At 31.4% G+C, this 24,987-nt stretch overlaps 1 protein-coding gene across 7 annotated transcripts in view; it reads right to left on the reverse strand.

Moving 5' to 3' along the window:
• The window catches only part of LOC130621882 (amyloid beta A4 precursor protein-binding family B member 1-interacting protein-like), a 37,742-nt gene extending 14,254 nt beyond the window's left edge, over window positions 1-23,488 (reverse strand). For 3 of the 7 annotated variants that reach the window (XM_057437246.1, XM_057437244.1, XM_057437245.1), the window contains exons 1-9: window positions 10,625-11,052; window positions 10,052-10,421; window positions 7,798-7,896; window positions 3,392-3,425; window positions 2,346-2,566; window positions 2,124-2,270; window positions 1,492-1,654; window positions 1,091-1,215; window positions 74-151 (exon numbers count right to left, since the gene is read on the reverse strand). In XM_057437246.1, coding sequence (XP_057293229.1) covers window positions 74-151; window positions 1,091-1,215; window positions 1,492-1,654; window positions 2,124-2,270; window positions 2,346-2,566; window positions 3,392-3,425; window positions 7,798-7,896; window positions 10,052-10,421; window positions 10,625-10,680 — 1,293 coding nt within the window. In that variant the 5' untranslated portion in view covers window positions 10,681-11,052. Of the gene's footprint in view, window positions 1-73; window positions 152-1,090; window positions 1,216-1,491; window positions 1,655-2,123; window positions 2,271-2,345; window positions 2,567-3,391; window positions 3,426-7,797; window positions 7,897-10,051; window positions 10,422-10,624; window positions 11,053-15,621; window positions 16,006-23,304; window positions 23,393-23,415 lie in introns of those variants that run through there. The other 4 variants (XM_057437247.1, XM_057437248.1, XM_057437249.1 and 1 more) reach the window with 4 other exon arrangements.
• Window positions 23,489-24,987: the final 1,499 nt, after the last annotated feature.

Here is a 24,987-nt window from a genome sequence, read left to right on the forward strand (position 1 = left end):
TGTTGTTTCCCTGTTGTTTCTCTTAACATGAAATTTGAAGAGGCTTAGTATTAAGTTGTTAAGATGCACTTACGCTTAGCAGGATATCTTTACTTTTTTCAGCAAATTTTGTATCAGCGCTCGAATGAAGATCTGACGAAAGTAAGAAGTTCTAAAAAAAGATACTAAATAGAAAGAGAGAAAACAATATATATGAATTAAATGATAATCACATACAATGGTTAGTGAAAAGAAAATGAAAGTGATAAAAATTTTTTATGGAATTAGAATTATTGCTGGGCCATAACTGTTATTCCCTTCACAGATGTTTTGTTTCAATGACTAGAGTAAAAAATAAATAAAAATCGTGTTTAAAAATAAAAAAAATAAAGCTAAATATAAAATGTCGAATTAATAAAAAACTTTGGGATAGCAGATATTTTTAAAACAAGGTCAAACAAAACATCTGAAAACATCTGCTGTCTTAGAATGTAAGCAAAACAGCTAATCCTGCAACACCTGCGAAACAAACCTTTGTTCTCTCAAATACCTTTTAGCAACCATTTAGCTAACTTTTTTTGATTGAATTTATTCCGAATAAAATAACCTCTGTTCACTAGATGCGTATGGGTATCAAAATAAGACAACCTGTGTTCACTAGATGCGTATGGGTATCAGAATAAGATAAATGTGTTCACTAGATGCGTATGGGTATCAAAATAAGATAACTGTGTTCACTAGATGCGTATGAGTATCAGAATAAGAGAACGACTGTTCATTAGATGAGCATGGGTACCCATTTAATTATGATGATACTAAAAGTGTAGGGTTAAAATCAATTTTTAGAAGTGCTGGTCATCCTGTACTTGCGGTTGTGTAAATTTAACACATTATAGCGATTGCACGATTAGAAAAACGATGGATGCTTCTGTGCAAGGTAAATTAATGCAATGGAAAATTCTGAGGATTTTTGAAATAGCATTGTGTCAAGTAAAGTATTACAGCAGTGGTGTTATCCTACACAAGGATAGAAAGAAACTAACTGTTCTTACGTATGCAGTGGTGTTGGTAAGGCGAGTAAATGCCTAGAGAAAAATGAAATGTCTCTAACCTGTGGATTTCTGAACAGTATGTATTTATCTCTTCTATTTAAAAAAACTAGCATGTTATTTTCAATTTCTCTTGACCAGTCCAGTACGGTCTGCAAGATGTATTCATGGTCTTCTAGTATCCTCTCTAGATATACGAGAATAAATAATCAAAGGTGTAAAATGTCTCAAAAGAAGATAAATAAAAGCAAGCAATGCAATACCAAAAAAATTATACAAGTTTCATTTTCCCTAGAACCTTAGGATATATAAACACAATTGAAAACACCCCACAACTTGATCATCAACTGAATAATACTAAAAGACTGAACACTCCAAAGCGTACAACTTTTTAAAAATCTATAATGTAAAGTTTAAAATATTTTGATATTTTAAGGATTTTTTTTTGTGCCAACATTCTTACCCATGTGCATATCAGGTAGCTTTTCGACAATACACCAATTAGGTCCTATCTCAACATCATCCTTCTGAATCATTTTCTGCATAACATCACGAGATGTCCATGTTTGATCAATCATCATTGTTTTGGTGGTTTTAATTTCAGAATTGTAAACTTTGATGAACAGCTGAAAAAAACGTTGTTATAAATTTATTTTAGTTTATGCACCAGTTTCTTCTACCTTGTACGGCTTAAATATAAGTACTGACACAGATTGACCATAAAAAATCAATTTTTAAATTAAGAAGGTTTAAGAAGTTTTGAGGTAATTTTCTATATTGCAAAAAACTATTGGCAAAACATCAAAGGAAAGCTTGGAAGATTTGATAAAATCAAGCTTTGTTATCTTCTCCATTTGAAGTAAATTCAAATAAACCCAACAGTTAGCATCGACATACAGCATACCCTACAACACATTACAGTTTTTCCACATGAACATGGTGAAAAAAATTGAAGCAATTTAAGCATTATAAAATTTAAAAATAACGAAGATTGAAGAATTGCGAAGATTTCTGGAAGCTATTGTCGGAGTCAAGAATTGTTGACAGAAAAAAAAAACGTAACGAACTTATCATAAAGTTAGTTCATAGCTTCACCTTCTGAAAGCTGGCTTCCTTCATTTTCTCTAAAGCAATCTTCATTTTTTCGGCTTTCAGTCTCGCCTCCTGTTCCTCAGGAGTTAATTCTTTTGATTCCATTTCATTTTGTAGATTTTCTAAACGTTCCTTTACATCGTGCGTAACCTAAAGAAATAGAAAAAAATATTATATTTCAAAATAAAAAAAAATTTCTAGTCACTGAAAAGCAATTGCACGTACCCTAACAGGTGAAGCTATTTTCTTTGTCGGTGTTACTGGAGTGAATTCAATCATACCGTTATCTTCATTAATGGTTTGTGAACTGTCAGAACTGATGGTGGATGGGTCAGATGATATATTGTAACCCTTGCGTTGAAGTGTTGCTGTGGAGCTGTTTTTGATGTCTCGCTCCATAGAACAGAGATCTTCTAATAATGCATCAAGATCCACTTCAGGGGTTTCTTCAAAAAAATAATTTAAAATCAAGATAAAACAGTCAGAAAGTGAAAATGTATCCATTAAGCAGCCATGACCAATAACTTGAATGGTTGAATCGCACTGATTTGCTGAATATACTTGACATTACTTTGTGATTAAAACAGGGTTAAAACACTTATTATTTTTAAAAAGTAAATTCCAGGAGTTTTTTAGATTTATGACCTTCCTTCAAAAGTGATCTGGTTAAACAAAAAAACTACTTGGAGAGAACAAAGCCCAGAGGTAGAGCGATAAAGACTTAGCAGGAGGTGACGAGGAAAGACGTGATGCAGAGGAATTTGATTTTAGAACTACCGCAGTTTGGATCAAGTTGGAAAAAGGTCATAACATACCTCTGCCAACCCATGCTAGCCATAAAAAACAGACGTTAAGCCGAGAAATGTTTGAAGATAATTCTTTACTCTTTTCTTATTAAAAACCATTTAGGGCCTTTGAGACTTCATGAAGCCATATGAGAAAAAAAACATTTGGGAACTATAAAGTAAACTTCCACACTAGGTAAATTTAAAGTTAATATAAATATAAAGTAGTTTTTTATAAAAAAATTAAAATCCAAACATCTGTTAAAGTTGGCGATTTGATAATTTTTGTGATTATTAGACACCAATAACAGAACATTATGCTGAAAAGTAACGTAGCAAGGTAACGTTACATTATTATTTGGCAGCTGTTAAAAATCTAGAATACCAGATAGCTATGGCAGCAAAATTTTGACTACAAACAGCAAAATTTATGGTAGATTTATGGTAAATTCAGACAGAACAATAGAAACAACAGTTGCAACATACCTTCAAAATTTCCCATCGAAAACCTCAAATGATCCTGCAAATGCAATGACAAATGGAAATCAGAATAAAATCTGTATATATCAACCATACTCAACTGGCAACATCGCTTGTGTTTACGTGTCATTTTGGAGCACAATTTAAACAAAATTTAATTATTTATACAGATTTTTAGATTGATACAATCTATAATTCTCTACAATTTCACAATTTTAATAATAGTAACTTTTCTATCACCAATCTGCATTCTTACTCCAACATGTGTTCAGATTTTTTGGCAAGCTGTTATACTTAATATAGTATAACTGGTATCTTTGCAAACCACAACAACAAAAATAACATCATTATTATTATCAACAACAGCAACAAAAAAAGAAATAAAAAGATATCAATCGGTTGATAACAACATATTTATTATATCATCTCTCCATTTATCTATAGTGCAAACTCTAACATTATACTTCTCACATACAAGTAGACATTGTTGTGAATAGGAATTATACACAGAAGAAAAGCTCAAGTACAGCAAAGGATATTCATTAAGTACAATTTGGTATATGCAGCCAAGAAAGCTTGGTTGGCCCTACTGATACTTTCAGTGGGCCTGAGGATCCTGTACTGCTGCGAGCTACTCATTACATCCAATATGAAGTTAAAATAGGTGACTCTTTTTTGACAAACTCTTTCGTTTATATAAAAAAAAGAAAGTTCTTGTGTTTAAAATAGCTCTGTGTTAAACAACTTAAATAACAAAGATGTTATCTAACAAAATTATCAACACTGTTTAAGGCTTACTCATTTAAAAATAACATTTTTTCAAAAATCTTACTATTATGCAATTACCAGGAATGATTTATGATAAAAAGAACTTCTAACAGAAAATTTTTTATTGCTTTGTATATTACAAGCCATACAGCATAAATAGATTGATAATTCTTCCTTTCTAATAGTTGATAATTTTTTACTTCCGTGCCTTTTTTTCAAAGCATTTAGTAATTTGATATATAAAAAAACCAACAAACAGTTAATAGATTATTCACCAAGACGACTGCAAAAGTGGGTGTGGCCAGCAAGGTCAACAAATCAGTATATATTAATCCAATTTCTATCTCAAGCAGGAAGAAGAGTACACACACATGCATACACAAGATACTATTATAACATATTATTCAGTTAAAATGTTTACTAAACATACTCTTCAAATAAACACCAACAAATATCTGTCAAACATAACTGTATTGGATTGACTGCCGGTTGTTTTGAAGTGAAAAATGTAAACATAGAAGATAATCATTGACTAAATTTGTCAGATGATTCAAATTTCATTCCAAATTGTTTAGAAAAAAAAATAATAAAAGTTTAAAAATTATTCCAATTTTCAACACACAAGAGATTTTGTTAATGTTTTATAACAACATTACATTTCTTCCCATGCATGAATAATAAAAGTAGAATGAGAAGAAGACTTAAAGTTTAACAAATGGTGAATTCCAAAAATAAAAAAATGACATCAATAATTATGATTGTAAAGTAGATCTCAGTAAGTTGTTTAATTTGTAGAACATGGCAGCTTAACTAAATGAATAAACCAGAAGGAATAAAAATATGTAAAGAAAATATCACACACTCCAAGCATTACTACATTAATAATAATCTCATTTTTTTGTGTTTTTACATAATTTTGGTTCACTTTAAAAATTGAGGTATTATATCTTCAATTATAATTGTTTTTTGGTGTCTTATATTCACACAATTTTTAGGGTTTAAAATTCAAGCAAGATACACCACAAAATATGCAGAGCGTGAAAATGCAAATTTATAAACAGGAATTCTTTACGTTGCTAAACATACACAAATAGGCTAAAAGTTGGATGACTTATTGTCATGAAATAAATTAAAATATTCTTAACTTGAATTTTTTTGATAAAACATATTATAAATAACATAATATTAATAACTGAAAATGACAACATAAATGCTATGTTATTCTCACATCATGTTTGATGACGAATAAATATTTGGTCTATGTGGGGAAAAAAAAATGTTGAAAATCCATAAAAGAATAATACAACCCTTGAAAATTAAAATGGTAACTGTAGTTTCCACAAACTTGAAAACCTTGATGTTATCATTATTCAACGGTTTAACAACAATACTTGCAAGCAGTCTATAAAATATGGTGATGTAGACAAACAAGAGAGTATTGATAAACATATATAAGTACTAAAAAAATTGCTATTATCAAAGTTCATCATCTTTCCCTCAAAAATAGTATGCTGCTAAATTATTACAGTTGGTTATAACAAAACAAAAAAAATATTTACTCGTTAAAAAATACTCTACATTTAAAGATGCGAAATTTGGATCGAAGAGGTGTGTAAATAAGGACAAAAGTGCAGCAGTTTATTAACAGCAGAAATTAATGTATCACACTTAAAATGTGAAAACTATTATTTCTTAATAAAGTACAGCTAAAATATATGTAAATTGTCCTGCTCAAAAGGTCAATAAATCATAGTAAATGTTTTCAATAAAAATTATGCAGAGGCTGACAAAAAAATATAACTTGTCGTACAGTACAAGCAAGCTAAACAACTTTACTTTAAGAACTTTTTTCATTCTACAATTACCTATACATTCTTTCACAAAATGACTCATTTATAATGAATTGTGCTAAAGGTTTTTCAACTTCTACCTATTTTATGCGTGTTGCATAAACACAACAATATGATACAAATAATCTGAGCAACATTACATAAGAACTTCTCTTGACCAGTAAGCACCTCACATGATTCATTCCTTTCACTGATAGCATGCAGGAATAGGATATTTTTTGTTTATAAAGAGTAGTGGAAAGTAAATGGTAAGGATTAAACTTGATCCATTTTAATTATCATGCATCCTGTTTGTAAAATCTGACATGCAACACACTCTCCTTCACAGGAACATTTACAAAGATGCACACATATAGAACACTCAACACAGAGGAAGTTTTTGAAACATTAAACTCCAAAGAAATTTAGGCCTTTCCCAGTTTTTAAATTTTTATGACAATTTAAAATTGCTAAAGACAAAAATGGTTGGGCTGTTAGCAAATAGAACTACAAAACTAAGACAGTGTAGAGAAAGAAAACACAGATTAGAAATTTAAAACTAAATAGTTTTTATTAACAAAATATGAGTTGGAACCTCTGTATAACACAAGCATCTCATTAGTGTTTCAATCTATGCTTGTTGATTCACAACTACATAACACTTGACAACATCAAAAGAGTTTTTGTAATGAACATTAGCAGCTATTGGAACTGTTGTTTTAGCACAATGTTCAGTGAAAAAAAACAAGTTTATCTGAGAGGAAGACACATTAAGTTTCATCTTTTGCCATTCTAAATGTACCTACCTTTGCACTCTTCAAAATTCACCTAGCATAGTTAATTTTGTACCAGGATGTGCACTCAATGTTAAATTCTTATTTTTCTGACATGTATGACATTTTCCTGACATCTTTTGACTAAAATTCTGTTTTTTTTACTTTAGAAATTTGAATTAAAAATGTAATTTAATGACAAGCATATTGATAACGGATTTAATGCTAACTTTTCAAGAACAGACCTGAAATTCAATCCTCATTGGCAAAAATATATTTTGAAAAATAAAAATAGTTCTGATTGACCATCTAAATCTAAAATGTCTGACATTTTTCCCCATTTCTGAAACTTTAACTACTTTAGATTTAACACTTTTCTATTTACAAAATTTCTTTTTCCTGCTAAATTTGCTATTTCGTTTTACACGCCACATTTACTTAGGCTAAAAATTATGGACGTCTTTCTAGTGCTCTAAAAGTTAAATTGTAACAAGAGCTGAAAGGCAAATAAGTTGAATCGACAGCTAAAGCAGGCTCAGCATCACAACAACTAATAAATTTTTTCAGTTTGGAAGAATTTAAGATAATCATACTACGTTAAAAGGTATAAAAAAATTGTAAAAAAAAAATAAAATTAATAATCACAGAAAACATTTAGATATATTATTTTGTTAGTGCAACAAAATCTTTAAAACCATGTCTGGGTTAAGTACTAATTTTTTTGATTCTATCGTAAGGAACAATGTAAACAGAACAACATAATGTAATTATAGACACAAAATTAGAAAACACTAATTAAGAAAATCACCACAGGAAGATAAAATAGTTGCTAATTTGTAAATCTAAAATGCAAAGATTCAATCCTTAAAATTTAATACCTAAGCAAGTTATGTTTCAGAAATAAAAAATGATTCATATCTTTTTATACTTAAAGCTAATGTCATACGAATTATAAACTACACGGTTTTTATGTTCTTCTTAAAAGTTTACTTTACTTTTGATAGAACGTGAATAAAATAATACATCAATAAAAGTAACATACCAGGGATGCATCACTGATTGGTGGTGGAGCAGGTTTGTGAGTAGGGCTCAACATTTTGAAGTCATCTTTCTTATCCTGATTAGGATCAGGACCTAACTCCTAAAAACATCAGTTAAGTATGTTAAATCTAAAATAAAATTCAGACCATCATGATAGCATCATGATTTTATAGGGTCATGTTACATTAAAAATATTAATATTTTCAATTTTGTTCCTTAATTGTCCGTAATATGAATTATTATGATATCTGTACAAAAACCTATGTTTCTTGTTACTGTCTTAACTCACATTTTTGTTGTCAAATGACCTGCAAAGAGAAAAACCAATTTTCAAAAAGGCATCATTTTTTTTTCCAAATTTTATACCATATTTTTGCTATGTATTTTGCTTCTTTAAAATATTTTCGCCTCTTCAGTAATTCTTTTTTTTTGGCAGGGTTTAAAAAAGATCCCGACTCTCCAATAATCCTGCAAGTGAGATGCTGTATATTTCATAAAAGGTTGTACAATATCTAAGTCTAATATTTTCGCTGCATAACATTAAAAAAATAACCCTGCTTCCCCACATCCCCACCTCATTTTGAAATTGAAACACTAATCCAGCAACAGGAATAACAGGGCAAATATAGTATAGATGCAAAATGTCTATAGTTCTTCCAGTTTTAGGAGATGCCATGGTTCTTAGAACAACAAGGTATGGTATTGTAATGTCTTTTTAACAGTTATTGAATTCATTTTTCAGGTAACCTCCATTAGATTTATGTTAGTGAAAAATATGTAAAAAAAGTCTGATCAAAATAGACTGATTTCCAAATTTAAAAAGAACACAAAAAAGGGGATCTGTCTTATCAAAGCTTAATGTCGGCGTAATTTTTTTAAAATGATAAAAAAACGTTCCTAGGAAGTCTAAAATATCGCCGTAATTCCTTCCAAAATGACAACAAAACATTCCTACAAAGCTTAACTATCACCATAATTTGTTTTAAAATAAAGAGGAAACACGCCACAAAACTAAAATCATCGATCATACATAAACGTAACAAAATAATAGTCTATTTTGTTGACAGTTGTAAAATACAAAATAACGTAAAGTGACCAATGTCCTAAACACAATATGAATGCATTATAAAAGGAAAATATTCTTGATCAGGAAGTGCACAGAAATTAATTTTAAAAGTATTTTATCCGTACAAACGAGTTTGTACTTTTGCTTTTTTGATTTTAATAACAATTTTTTAGAAAGAGATGTCCATATAACAAAGTTCCATAAGCACATTGCCACTTTTTAAAATGTTGCATTTAAAAAATTTATTTTGTAAAAACACCAGTGAAGAAAGTAATATGATAATTGAACAGGATGGTGAAGAATTAATTTCTTTACGGCTGCTTTTTTTCTGCTTCTGAATTGCAGAAAAACGAAATATTTGGGTCAAAAGATGGCTGCAATAAGTCCTAAACTTTTGCAGTGTTAAAGGCCAGTTGGTGCCAGGTATCAATCAGACTTGGAGGATAACTTACACTTATCTTATAAGGTATAGATATGTAATTAAGTTTCTATCAGCTTTAAGATCATTGTAAAGATCAAAATTCAGTTTTGGAGTATTTATACTAACCTCTTCCATGTCCTATTTATGCTTACAGCTTGCATTCTTCTGGTGTATACACTGTGGTGATGGGGGTCAGAATTTTATTTTAGTTGTAATTCAGTCTTGCAAATGGTTAAAGAAATACATATTTTTTAGTGCATTAGATCAATATTATTTTAAAGCTTGGTTCTTGTTTATGTTTAAATGCTGCCTATCAGTTTGTTTTAAAAGAATAAAACATTTCGACAGTATAAATTACAAACTGGCATACATGATTTCTCACATATGTAACAAATTAGAAGCCTGGGAAAATATGAAATGCCAAATTCTACACAAACAAGGGTTTTACTGAGTTTCCTAGCTGTTTTCTAAAAGTTGAATAGTGCCAATCAATCAATCATTCAATAAAAAAATAAATAAATAAATAAATAAATAAATAAATAAATAAATAAATAAATAAATAAATACATAAATAAATAAATAAATAAATAAATAAATAAATAAATAAATAAATAAATAAATAAATAAATAAATAAATAAATAAATAAATAAATAAATAAATAAATAAATAAATAAATAAATAAATAAATAAATAAATAAATAAATAAATAAATAAATAAATAAATAAATAAATAAATAAATAAATAAATAAATAGCATTTCTACCCACCATTTGGAAATCTTCTAAGTCATCTAACATTTTATCAATAGCTTTATCAGCATCTGTAAAATCCAAGTCTTCTTCTTCAGACTGACTATCATCTTCATTCAGTGCAGACCCTGCACTTGATGTCCTAGAAAGCTTACCATGCAACTTTTCACTACTTCCAATGGGTGATTCAGCTTCTAGTGTTGCATCTGGTACTGGTGGTGACATGGGTGGTGATGGAAAGTCAGGTGACATAGGTGGTGGTGGTGTTGGAAATGATACATCACTACTATCAGAGGTGTTTAACTGTGGTGGTGGAGGCGGTAAGTCGTCCATTTTAGGTGCTGGCGACGAGGGAATCAAAACACTACTTTCTGTATTTATATACCTCCTAGAAAAATAATTTGAAAACTTATTAGACAAGTTAACCACATAAAATACCTTTGCTCCCTACCATTTTAATATACAGGTAACAGTATATTAAAGGTTTACAAATTTCTCAAAATGTTCTCTGAGGTTAAGATTCAGCAATGCATCATATACTAAAACCACAGCAAGATAAACAATTCATAGAGAAATACAAACATAACTTACACTAATCTGTCAAATTCACACATATTTGAAAGTTTTCGATACTTCTTAGTAGACATTATTTGTGTCAGTTTAAATACACAATCAACATTTAAACTTCTGGAAAAGCTTGTTTTCAAAGACTTTTCATATTATTGCCAATCTTGACAATACTTTAAAGTTTGGTTCATCTTTTACTATCGTATTTCTCGAGAATCTTAAAATGCTTATCAAGCAATACAATGCCTAGGAGGTTGTACAAATAATGAGCCAACATGACAGTTGCAATGAAAGTAAGAGAACTGAAAGAATGAACTTATTATTATGATGTGTATTAGCATAACAACCTATAAGAGAGTTAGAAACTATATACACACATTAATAACAATAACTTTATTTATTTAGAACTTAAAATATAACCCTGAAAAAAAGGAGAAGAGTTTTAGTAATGTTTTTTATATTTTTATATCTGAAGCAATAAAACAATTTTGCTTTTTAAGTATGCTCCTGATTTTGTTATTCGTAAAGAAACATCAAAAACAATAACAAAAATACCTAAATGTAAACAAGAAATTTTCCAAAATTTATGTCTCTTATTCTCAAGAAAGCATGTATTAAAGAAGTAACAAAGAGAGCAATGTTTTTCATTTTAAAAGAAACCATCCTGTTCAGGTATAAATTATCACCTCTAATTTAAAATGTTGATATACAAAACAGCAAAACTTTGAAACAAAATCCTGAAATTTGTTTTTGTGTATGATGCTGTCAGGCACTGCTTTTGTGTTGAAAACAAATAACTGTGTTAACCTTATAATCTAATTATGTTATTTTAAGTGCAGAAACTTTCAAGGGTAGAAACTTTTAAGAATTTCAGAAATTGGACTATTTTTGTTACATATTTATGCTTGTTTTTTTAGGTTACATCCTTGAAATCTTTATTGTTAATTGGGGTGATTCCTAAAAGTAAAGGCTTGTGAAATCTTGCTTGTTTGGTAAAAGCATTGCCGTCAAAATCTTTTTACTTGTGAAAATTTATGTTCACAAAAATGAATACGTTTTCATTATTTGAAACATTGCAAGTTGGATTTATATTTCAAAAACTTTTTTATTCAAGACAACAAATAGACATCTATATTATGATATATTATAATACCTGGTCTTTTTTGTAATCAAAAAGCAATTACAATCACACCCATAATCATAGTAATAACCCACAGCCAAGTAAATTTTATTACATTGTGCTAACAAGCAGGCAAAGATTCAGAAGGTATAAAAAACAGGCAATCTCCCATAAAAAATTCATGAGCTAACGACTAGTCTGTTATATGTTGCTCTTTAATTAGTTTTTTTACTGATAGCAATATAATGACCGACATGTAGCCCTGAGTTTAAACCTTCGTTAAGTCATGCCAGAGACTATAAAAGTGTGAATCGAACCTTTTTGTTTAATGTTCAGCATAATTATAGGATTGATATCTTAGGCAGTTGTCTAGTTAAGCAGCTGTTGTGCTAGCACGCCTTCCATAGCTCAAATGAGATCTTGAAATGCACTAGGACCCCCTTCTCAGGACTCTTATTGAGAACAGTTCCATTTCAGGTGTTTTTTATAGATTTTTATGCAAAAAGAAATATCTCACTGGCAGATTAGCATGTATGTCTTTTGTGGACACTGTTTATAATTGCTTGTGGAACAACATTTGGTCATTATCAACAATTTTGCAGAACTTCAATGTGGTAAATGCATAATTATTCTTAAAGTGGACCAGTGGATTAAAAATTTGGTTTCAGAGATATGAAATCAGCTAAAATGGTTAGTTATTTTATTTCAATTTATTTTGTTGTGTTCTAAATATCAAAAGATTTAAAATGTACACTTTACAGTCATGGCCATTAGAAATTTAATGTGACAAAACTGGTAAAACACTGTGATTCTCTGTGTAAGTGTAAAAGTTAGTTATTGAAAATATAGTAAAAGGGATCAGTTATTGCTTTAAAATTATAGTTCATTGTGGTTCTGTTTATATGATTGGACAAAAACGAAATAGACAGAAACTTGGCAGTGTATGGTTTATTGTTCATTATATTACATTATATTACATTGTATTGCATTATATTACATTAATACATTATATTACATTAATACATTATATTACATTATATTGCATTACATTACATTATATTACATCACAATACCTTAAATTACAGTATTACATTATATTGCAATACATTACATTATATTATATTAAATTACATTATATTACATTTCAATTATTATTTGTTCTGAGGATTACGATATTGCAGTGAAGAAAAGTATAATCTTATACTTGCTTGGTTTCACTAACATATCAGATATTAGTGAAATTTCTAGTTATAACTACTAACTTTGTTTTCAGAAGGAAACAAAAAACTTATACATTTTACAGTTATTTAAAGTTAGAAATATCAAGTGCCTAAAATAACAGCTGGTCAGCACTCACTGACCACTAAAATTTAACATTTGACTTTTAAGATACAAAAACAAACGATTAAATTGACTTGCCCAGCCATTTAAATTCTCAGCATTCATGGTAGTCACCTGGGATAAAATATTTTTAAGCGCTGCAACCCAAGAATGTGATGAACTACTCTCTACCCCTTCCAACATTAGATGCACAAACACCCTGTCACACACAAATAATTACAAGACTTAGTTGTGTAGACTGAAACAAGAGTACTTCATTACTTTGTGCACCAATCGAATCTTAAAAAGTTTAATCTTTTTATTGGGTGGGGGCATTCACAGAGCAAACTCCATGAGCAATGAGCCTGAACACTGCGTCACTATCAATGGGAAATCATCATCAAGCATTAACAAGTTATCCAGGTGATAGCAACCCTAATTTGGTTAGTCGTTATTAATACGAGTAAACTCCCATACAAATTTTTTTTTTAAATATACTTTCACCTGTTACCTCTATTGTGCAAAGATTGAAACACAAATCAAGAAAATGTATAGGATCATGCACTTCTGACAAAATTTTATTATACTACTACAGTCGATAAAGCCCAGGGACACACCTCAGTTCAATAGCCTGAATAGCTGCTTTGTCTTATTCTCTGTTATTATATCTATATGTTGGAATAACTACCAAAACATCCATTAATTTGTGCAACACACAAAGCAGCTACTTTATGGGTTAAGGAAGTCCAGGAAGGAAGCTCCAAACACTGCGCCACTGAACTAGTTTTATACCTCAGGTAACAGCAACTTAATATATTAATTTGCAACGCTACGAAAATTAGAAAAGCAAAATAAAGAAGGGTGTTTTTCTGTAATCCAATTAAGAAGAATTGTTTTCTATGCAAGTCATTTCAACATTAAAATTAACATCACAAAGGAGGGTGTTATAATACACCTTAACAACTAGCAAAAAAATAACACCTAAAACATATTATTATGACATACAAAGTGTAAATTAAATTTAAAAAAATAGTTATACAAATTTATGTAGAGTATCCAATTAATTTTCATTGTCTCTAACTGATATGAAAATCCTCTGACTGATATGAAAATCCTCCAACTGGCATGAAAATCCCCCGACTTCTCTATGCAAAATATACTTATTACTTAAGAACAATTAAGCTGATAAGCTGAAAAAATAAGAGCAAAATAAGAACATGGAGAAGCAGGGTTTCCAGCGAAAATATATATAAATATATAAATATTTATAAATAAAATATATATAAATAAATATATAAATTTCCTGACTTTCCCCGACTTTTTGAGGTCAAATTCCCTGACTTTCCCTGACTTTTTCAAGAAATTTTACAGCGAAACAGAAAAACAATTTAACTAAAACCGTTTAAACCGTATTTGTCGCAACATAACTTATAAGAGCTTTAATTTGTACTATATAAAATGGTCAAGAGTATGTTAGTTCCACTGAGAAACACGGCATAACATTAATAAGGCATGCAACTTTGCATTTCCAATTTTTGAATTTATAGAAATGAAGTTCTATCAGTCTAAGTCAAGTTAAAAGACAAAAAATTCCCGACTTTCCCCAAAAATGGGTCTTTTTCCTGATATTCCCTGACCACAGATAAAATTCCCTGACTTTCCCTGATTTCCTTGACTCGGTGGAAGCCCTGAGAAGGCTGAAATTTTACTGATATTATTTTTTGTCATAAACACTCACACTCAAAAACATGAGGAACATCTTTCAAGGCAAAATTTTCAAAGAAACAAATGTTACTATTTGTCTAAACGTGTACATACTATATATTACAATGCAAATATTCTAAGGTACGTACTGCAATAAATATAAAGTCTTAATAATAATAACAAAATTTTGGCTGAACATGTAAAAAAAAACACTTTCAGCTAAAGCCAAATGCCCATGGTTCTTAAACTCTAAATCAAACTTTGATACAGTATTATAATAATAACATTTTTATAAGAACAAAATTTTCTATTTATGTACATGCTCGTATTGTTAAAACAATGGCTAAATTTTAAAAACAAGGATTTCCTTAAAAATTTAATAAATCTTCTTTCACCCTAACTTGACTTTTTAACCAAATTTTGAACTCCCTAACTTTCAGAAGTTCAGAGCTTACAACCCACTTGTGTGGTCCGAATATTTGCAATTCAAGTTGAGCTCCAAGGTTAATCTTTGTTGCGCATTCATTTTGCGGTAGAAAAGTCAGGGACCTTTTGAATCGTGAACCCCAAACACGATGATTGAGTGTCTATGTATAGCAACTCTCTCAATCTTAACTTCCTTTTCTACATGTCCGAAATAGTAGAGTCATTAGAAATAGAGTCATTTTCATAAATTTATCATTTATTTTTCAGGTCATCATAAGGAAATAGGCAAAAATATGCTTCGCTTGGGCTTCCTTTTTAAAAATGTTTGAATAAATATAACAATACACTTGCGGCATAAAACAAAAATCAATTAAATTCGGACCTGCTATGGTTTTAATTGATTTGTCAAATAAAGAATTACGTACAATTAAATCCATGATAAAAGACTTACTTTATCCGTGCTTCATCTGCGTTCACCTCCGCATTAGTTACGAACCGCATAGCTTGATTTCTTGTGTAAGACTTGTGTTGGTTACCAACAACGAAGTAGCCAGGCAAAAGAGATTTAATTTACGTAGTTCTTTTAACTGAATCAGGAGTCGGTGAATTAGCTAGGATGGTCAGGTTGGCTATGAATAGGCTTGCTCGTGGATTAAAAGGACCAGAACTATTAATAATTCTGAGATTTAAAAGTGTCTGACCAAGACGGAAATCTATCGGACGTTTTGTCCGACAAAAGTTTGAAAAGAGCTACGGATATGTCCAACTGAACCGGAAATGTGGCGGACATTTTGTCTGACAAGTCTTCAAAAATTATTTCAAGGGCCATCGCATGCTACAAAATAGATTTTATAGGATGAACTCAATATTTATTTTTCAAGCGTGCGATTAATCACAAGCCTGAAACGATCTAGGCGTGTGCCAAGACGTGCACGTGCGATCACATGCTTCTCCTGAAAAAGCCTGATGTCTTTGAATTAAGTTCAAATTAATATGGTGTTTGTGTTATATCCGTTTCAGGATAAAGATATAGTTTAAACTTGATATGGGGTTACTCTCTAAGGATAAGAAGGGTGGGATTCTAAATAGAAGGAGTTTGTTTTAAAAATAGCGGATCTGACCCCTCTGTTAACTATATGTACTAACTTTTTCCAACTTACTGATGTATTGCTAGCTAATTTTAATAAAAAAATAGATTTCGTTAAAATCTAGATCTGACCCCTCTGTTAACTATGATACAGTACAGTCCAGATGTAAGCGTACGCATACGCTCAAGTTTCACACCTTTTTCTCGGAGGCGGTAGATGTTTGTCTTTTGTTCTTATTAACGATCATTAACTTGCGCATAATAAACAAAAGATTATTGAAGAAAAAATAGCTTATTATAACTGCGCATAACTATTCCTAAATAGTGTTAACTATATGTACTAACTTTTTCCAACTTACTGATGTATTGCTAGCTAATTTTAATAAAAAAATAGATTTCGTTAAAATCTAGATCTGACCCCTCTGTTAACTATGATACAGTACAGTCCAGATGTAAGCGTACGCATACGCTCAAGTTTCACACCTTTTTCTCGGAGGCGGTAGATGTTTGTCTTTTGTTCTTATTAACGATCATTAACTTGCGCATAATAAACAAAAGATTATTGAAGAAAAAATAGCTTATTATAACTGCGCGTAACTATTCCTAAATAGTGTTAACATAACTATTCCTAATAGCATAATTGCAAATGTTATAAACTATATCAATGTGGCATGAAGAGCCATCGTTTAATAGTTTTATTAAATAAGTTTTGCGTGGAAACTAAATAAACTAGCGAGAAGGCATTGTTGGTTGCACAGGTTAAATAAAGCTTTTAAGCGATAGAAATTATTATATTTTAACAAAGATTGAAACTTTAATTTTGATAGAAAAGCCTTTTTAGATCACGTTTTAAAAGTTTAAGAACCAAAAACGGCAATAGAAATGTTTTTTTAGATCGCCTTTTAAAAATTTAAGAACCAAAAGCGGCGATAGAAATGCTTTTTTAGATCGTGTTTTAGAAGTTTAAGAACGAAAAACAATGATAGAAATGTTTTTTAGATCGCGTTATAAAAGTTATATTTTTAGACTCTTTCTTTGGTATTGAAATTTAAAAAACAAAATGTTCTCACAAAGAGTGTTTTGATATTTCAAGAACGTCGAAAGTTTTATTTTTAGATTTTTTGTCTGTGGTATTAAAATTTAATTTGTTTTCGAAATCTTTTCGTGAAGGGAAAAGTTCCGAACGTAGGGTTTTTCCGTTTGCATTGTTAAACGTTGCCTTTTATAAAAAGAACTTTTAAAAGTTTTGCATGTTAAAAAATATGTTTCGTGATAAATATTACTAAAAGTTTTTAAAAGTAGCAGCATATGTTTTTTTTTTAACATTTAGACTATTGGATTTGTTGTTTTTTAAAAGAGCTTGTGTTTTTAAAATATATCGACATTAAAATCGCGTTACTTTAATTAGTTTCGTTGTTAAAAAAAATAAAAATTCAATGGCATCTGCGTTTAATTTTTTCTCGCACAGAGTATTGCTTATAAACAATGTTTTTCGCTATGCTTTTGTTTTTAACACGAAGCAATTATTCTCGCGCAATTTGAAAGAAAGTTGCTATCTTATTGGGTTTTTAAATGAAAGCAATTATTTTTGCAAGTTGAGCGTACGCGTACGCTTACATCTGGACTGTACTGTATGTACTAACTTTTTCCAACTTACTGATGTATTGCTAGCTAATTTCAATAAAAAATAGATTTAGTTAAAAAACATACTGCACCAGGTCTAATAAACAAGAAAAAAGCACCCAAGCAATACATTATGCACTTCAAGCTTCAACAAGCGCACGCAACCTAAATTAAGAAAAAAATCTAAAAATTTAAGTCCCTTGCCCCTTTACACCACGCAGAGGTTGCTGTTCTGGTGTTGGAAACATAGTATAAGTTCCAGTTATGTTCACACCTGGGAATTTCAACCCATGTATGATGTTCATTAATTAAACAGAAAAAATGTAAATTCAATTATGGAAAGTTGAATGGTGGCTTATGATGACAACGCTTATGAAAATCATTAAATAAAAAATTATTTTTCAGTTATTTATATCCTACTTTTCTCCAAAAGACAACCTACCAGTGTTTAAAATAATCTTTTCTTACCTGACGATCGTAAGATCGTTATTTTCCAAATTCTAGCAATCATACTTTCCAAACAAATGATGACCACGCATCCTGGTGGTGGTGTTCCATGGTCTACTTTGCAAAATTTTATAATGTATAAAAATATTTCACTTGAACTTAAACCAGTCTTTACTTTAATCTTTATGCCTCTTTTTTAATTTGTATATAAAAAAAACGCATATCACTAGGGATATATTCCTTTTGTAAATAAAAATTTAATTACTTTTTTAAAAACTAATATATATATATATATATATATATATATATATATATATATATATATATATATATATATATATATCTATCTTTTTTGTGTTAACTCAACTCGCAACACATTTTTAAAGAAGACAGCCGAATCAAGTCATACCTTTTTATAACTTTGTAACACTAATCAATCTAAATCAATCAATATAACTTTGTTTAGAATATTTAGGAGACGCTGGTAAGCTTCTTAATATTCAGCTAGTAATTTATCTAATAATTTATCTAGTAATTTAACGCTTAATGTAATTCGTTTATTTTATTTAGTTGGAGCATTTGAACATAACATAACAATTTGACTGCACAAATTGTTTTTTACGGTTACAAACACTTAACCTGGGCAAACGTACATGTATAGGTGGTGAACACATTTTCTCTGAACCACACTCGAAGGATTACATTTTTTAAACACTTAAATTCAAAAGTATTAAAGAAGAAAAAAGTTTAAAGCCACAGAAAAACAGAATTTAATTAAAGATTTTTTAGCTTTTTCTGTGATGATCTAATATAACTAAGGGATCGTCTCCGAGATCGTTTCAAAAAAAATCGTTTCAAATCGTTTCATTTTTTAATTAGCATAGCATGTGATACGAATTTGAAACGATTTTAAAGTAATGTTTAATTTTTTGAAATCGTTTCAGATCGTATGGAAATCGTTTCACTATTTTGTAAATCGTTTCATTAAAAAATAAAATCGTTTCATAATCGTTTCAAGATTGTTTTATTATATTCTTGAAATCGTTTCACATAACCATAATTCGTTTCAAAATCGTATCATTATGATCGTTTCAGTATATTTATTTTAGATCGTTTCAAAATCGTTTCAAGGTGTTTGTTTTACATTCTTTTAATATAAAAGAAATTATTAATCTAATAAAGGTCTCTATATAAAACCTACGCGCTGTCACATAGGTAAATTTCTACATCGTAAAAAATCGCGTATATAAAAACATTATTTATAAAGATTTGCTTTCGGAAATTGTTTCAGCTTATTTATTTGAGATCGTTTCAGGATGTTTGATTTAAATTTTTTTTTACATAAGAAGAATAAAAGCAATAATTATTAATAGAACTCATTACGTTAGGGCATCATTAGGTTGTATATCGCAGAAGTCGCCGGTGACATGCTTCGAAAATGCTTGTCACCGGCACAGTTTAACATGAAGCAAAACTGTACAGGAGACTCAATTGTTAGAGTCTTCGCAGAACATCTCTTCTCACAAAACCGAGGGCAGGGCTGACTTATTGCCTGCTGTGTCGTGTGGGAGAAAGAACTTCTGGACTTCTTTTTAATACGATATACAATTTTTTCGATTATTATTACGAATCGAATGGTACCACAGTATTTCAGTAGCCTGAGTGATTTTAGTTAGTGATAATGGCTTAACTTACTAAAAATAGATTTTTTTTCTCTGTAAACACCAGCTGTTCATTGACGTCATACCGATTGTGAGTAAAATTGTACCTGTTTCAAAACATGAAATTGTTTAATATGATTTAAGATTGCTGAACGTCGAGAGCGTGTTTACGTTTTTCGGGGGCACTTGCTTATGACAAACTTTTTTAACTATCGCTAATATAACGACGTGGGAGAAAAGAAAGAGAATAAATTTTTGCTGAAATATCATAACAAACACTATTTACACACTTTTTATAAAAACATATACAAAAATAACGGTATGTTAATGATTTTATTCGTTCATTACGTTGTTTTCTTTTTCTTCCAACATTTTTTTAACAACCAACCTTCTTTTTATTTGTCTACATTTTGAATTAACAAGTTCGTTCATATTTGTAATGGTTTCAAAATCGTCTTTAAAATTTTTTCTAGCCAGTGAAAGTATTGTTTTTAGTCGATTTGGAGAGAGGGCTGTTTTCTTTATGACTTCTCCATCATAAGTTCTTTTCCCTCCCTCCACGCTGCCATGCGCCAATTCGATTTCGGAATATTGCCGCTCTAATTCCGCTTTAATAAATCCAGAGCAGCGATTAACCGGAGCTCTTTTTTTCTTTAGACATGGTGTCGAAGTTTGCCTTTCAATAGGGATAGGAGGATTTTCATATGTATTATTAATTAATACATTTTGAGTCGGTGAAGTGAAATTAATATCCGACGCATGGCTGTCTTCCACTGGCGTTTGACTTAGTATCGATTTCCACAAATACGTTTCACTTTCATCGGAATTAATTGACGATGCTACCAACTCGGTGAATGAGGGTTCTCGATTTTTCTGCACCGTGTCCCTGATAACTGGCTCTTTGTCCCTGCTAATTGGCTGCAAGTTGTGATTGTTAAGGCGTTTTTGAATTTTTGTTTTTAAGCTTTTTTCAATATTTCCAGTATTCTCTAACAATGTCTCCACTTTTTCGTCGATGTTTGATACGACGCCGAGGATTGTATATCGTATTAAAAAGAAGTCCGGAAGTTCTCTCTCCCACACGACACAGCAGGCAATATGTCAGCCCTGCCCTCGGTTTTGTGAGGAAAGAAGTTCTGCGAAGACTCTATAAATTGAGTCTCCTGTACAGTTTTGCTTCATGGCGAACTGTGCTGGTGACAAGCATTTTCGAAACATGTCACCAGTGACTTCTGCGATATACAACTTATTGAATGCCCTGACCTTCATTTCGTAAATAGCACGTGCACAACGTACTTTCTAATGAGTTCGTCTCGAAACATATAGAAAGCCAGTTGGCAGTGAACTATTAACTTAATGAAGTACACCATCGGGAAGGTATAGGTCAATGGGACTTGTACTCCGTTTCCATTTCTCATCGTCTTTGGAGATCAATACATTGAATTTTTGTGAGGTCTAGCCCCAATACAAGATGAATGACGAAAGTTTTTGCCAGCTGAAAATTTTATTACAAAAAAAAAATGCTGACGCAATGCAGACGCAAATCAGTTGAAATGTATCTCACGTCGGCAGTTTGAGATTTCCTTGAATTGGCTTGGTTTGACTTAGAAGGACCAACAAGGTTTTAGTCCAATGGTGGAAGCAATCGCCAATCTTACTCACAATCAAATGATATGATAACTATAAATGATGGGGATGCTTGGTTGACCTAGGCAGCCACAAGGTGTAGAGATGTGCATGTTACCCTGGAAGAGTATGGTGAATACAATACAGTTTTTTTTCTTTTTGCTGACAAAGGGGTATTATGCAGAACAGAATAGGTCGCTAACAACCTAGTGTGTGGCCGCTATCTTTTGAAGAATTTGTTTCTTTTTCCTTTCAAATTTTGCAAACAAATGAAAACATTGAGTTAATGATGGGATTGTCGATATTTTATTTTGTTTGTTCAGTTTGGGTTAATGTGGAGATTATATCAGCGCTATAATTTTTTTTTAAAAATGTCTGAAAAAAGGACGAAAGGAAATAAAGTTGAATTAAATACATTTGAAAGTTGGGGTAAATCAGATATTCTTGGTTGAAAGACAGAGGAAAAAGATGGAACGGTATTGGTGAACTATGATTGGTGTAAAGTTTGTGCGAGGTATAAAACAGAAATTACTTCTCGATTAAAAGGAAATGTGAAGACAGCTGTGTTAGCGTTTACAAACGGTACAAATGTGGTAACAAAATACCAGGTGAGAGATTTTAACAGTAAAAGGTTGTTTTGATTTATTTTTATTTTTTCTAATATTGTAATTTTTAGTATGTCAGGTCACTCGACATATCGATCTAGGCAGAGGACACAAAATTGCTATCCAAATAGAACAAAATAAACCAGCAACCGATCGTATAGCAATAAAGGACTCTTTATTGGGAACATTGTCTCAAAACAATATAGTCAACATGTGCGAAACTAATACAACAGAAGGTTAAAGAAAATTGTTTCGAACAGCCTATGGATTGGCGATGAATCCAACTTTACCCATGGCTCCATTTAAAACTTTAGTTAAAATTCAAAAAAAAAACTTCTTTAATAACGAAATATTCTTTTGGATAATAATTTTTATGATTCATCGAACATAAGGTTTATTAAATATTATTTTTAGCAGTTGTTCGACTTTCCGCAATTTAATTTAAATATCTGTTTGCCCCACAAGTAATAACAAAGTTTAATTAACGAGTCTGCTTACGACTTCTTTGTATATAGGTTGAAATTCCTTGCTGTACATTGTTGGAACTTGCACTTTGCTTGTTCCTTACGCCAAAACAGCAGCCCTTGTGAGGTGTACAGGGGTAAAGGAAATGTTTTTGTAAAAAATTTTTTTTGATCGCACACGCAGAATTTTTGAGGCATGTGATCTACCACACGCCTGCCTAAAATCTTACGAAATGGCCTGGGCAAGGGTGTGTGTGTTATGTTTTCTTTTTCCCCGCGTAAATATGTCATACATTACGCACTATTAATACGCACTTTACGTGCGAATAGCGGATGAACATATGCATATGCACCATATTAAAGTGTTTACAAATATACACTTCCTGTAAGGAAATGAACAACAGTGGGCTCTGTTGTGCATTTCCTACTCATGTGGGGCACCTCAGTGGTTTGTTACATATAGTTAAGAGCTTTTGGTAATAAAGTGATATGTTGGGTCTATTAAAGGGGGTGTTAGAAGAAGTAAGTCTCCCAAAAAAGCCTCTACATTTTAGCACTTATTATAAAGTTTGTACCCCAAGACCAACCCCAATTCCTTAAAAAAGATTATAAAAGACTTACGGAGAGCTAGATAAAAAACGATGTGTGTCAACAAAAAAACTGAGATTTACATTAATCAGGATGAACTGTCAATAATAACACCCATTCACAACATACTCCAGCAATACTCACCCCTTTGGCGAATGTTTACTTCTTCCGTTGTCTTTATTATTCGCGATAAACTTAGATAATTTTGTAATAACAATCTGGGTTATCGACTCATATTATGAGTTGGAATAATGACATCGATTAAAATTAGGTCTTTTATGCATGCATAATTTATGCTTAATTTATTTTGATTTGTTTTGATTTATTATCAAATTCTTGGTTTTATCTTATCCAATCTCGTTCTAAAGCGGACCTCCAACACAAATTAATTAGTTGCATTTTTATTATTCAGAGTTGTGAACACAGTACTTCACGACCATGTGTTTGAGAAGAAAAGATGGCTAGGAATAAGAGAGAAGGATGCACATCTCGTTTTCAATCATAACAAACCCCTTCATTTTTATATTGTTTTTTATTTCAAAGGAATTGGAACCTTTCCGAGTCTTTTTCGATGAAAAAAATGGTCAAAGGTAACTTTCTTCTAACACACACACGGCAAAATTATTAATTTTTGAGTAACTGGCGAGTTCAACCTCGATCGCAGTGCCTGTATTGTTTTTTGACTTTGTAATAAGTAGGAAACGCGTTTCAAGTAGTATATAGGGGTCATAATGAGTAGGTTTTCGCTCCTTTGACACCTTTAGATCACCAAAGCCCCCACCAAAAACGCCCCTACAACACCTCCAAGACCCTATTTTCAACAAAAAAAGTCCCGCTAAACAAACGCTCCTCCACCACCTCCCCTAGAGATAGTATAATGTATGTTCTAGCACGGTCGACGACGACAAAAAGGGAAATTCCCTCCTCCCAGCAATTCCGATAAATCCGACAATTCCGGGAAATCCGATAAAATTTCGAGCATGCGCAATGACGACTCATTGAGAATGGGAAATAATGCTGACATCAACAAAATCTCGAGTATGCGCAATTAAGTAGGGGAAAGTCCCATACTCTAACTACGACCGTGCTAGAAATTTTATTGATTGAATTAAAAAATCCATATAATAAATGAATGAGTACACTGTGACACAGTTACAAACTATCGCGAAAACCCGTTACGGGCTATTCCAAGCTACGCAAAGCAGACCTTATTGCTTTGCTGGAGGCACCCCCACAGCCTGTTCCTGTTCCAGAACCAAGGTCACAAGCATTTGCACCAGATGCCTTGGATATATTTGAGCGTCAAGAGATGGTTAAAACCCGTCCCATTAGGAGTAAGATCGAGCCCCGACTCCCCACACCCGAAGCCATGAATGTATTCGAACGCCAAGAGATGGCGAGGACTCGTCCAGTGGTAAAGAGTAAACTGCGAGAGTGGTCTGACTGGCTTATGGACTATGTACCAGAGGGCATTAGAAAGCCGGTGCAAAGTATATATGCATCAGCAAAAAATCGCATCCTTGCTCTCTATGATGGAGTTAGGAAGACCCTGACGGGTGAAGTTGAGGAAGAAGCAAGGGAGGATCATGCCGAAAAAGAGCAGCAACTGAATCAAGACTTCACACCCCAGGAACATAAGCATGCTCACCATAGGACCTTCAGGAGTTTCCGCATCCCTGGCATGGCCGTTACGGATGTTGTACTTAGGGATGGTGC

Source organism: Hydractinia symbiolongicarpus, chromosome 12, assembly GCF_029227915.1.
Source record: "Hydractinia symbiolongicarpus strain clone_291-10 chromosome 12, HSymV2.1, whole genome shotgun sequence".
Lineage (NCBI taxonomy): Eukaryota > Metazoa > Cnidaria > Hydrozoa > Anthoathecata > Hydractiniidae > Hydractinia > Hydractinia symbiolongicarpus.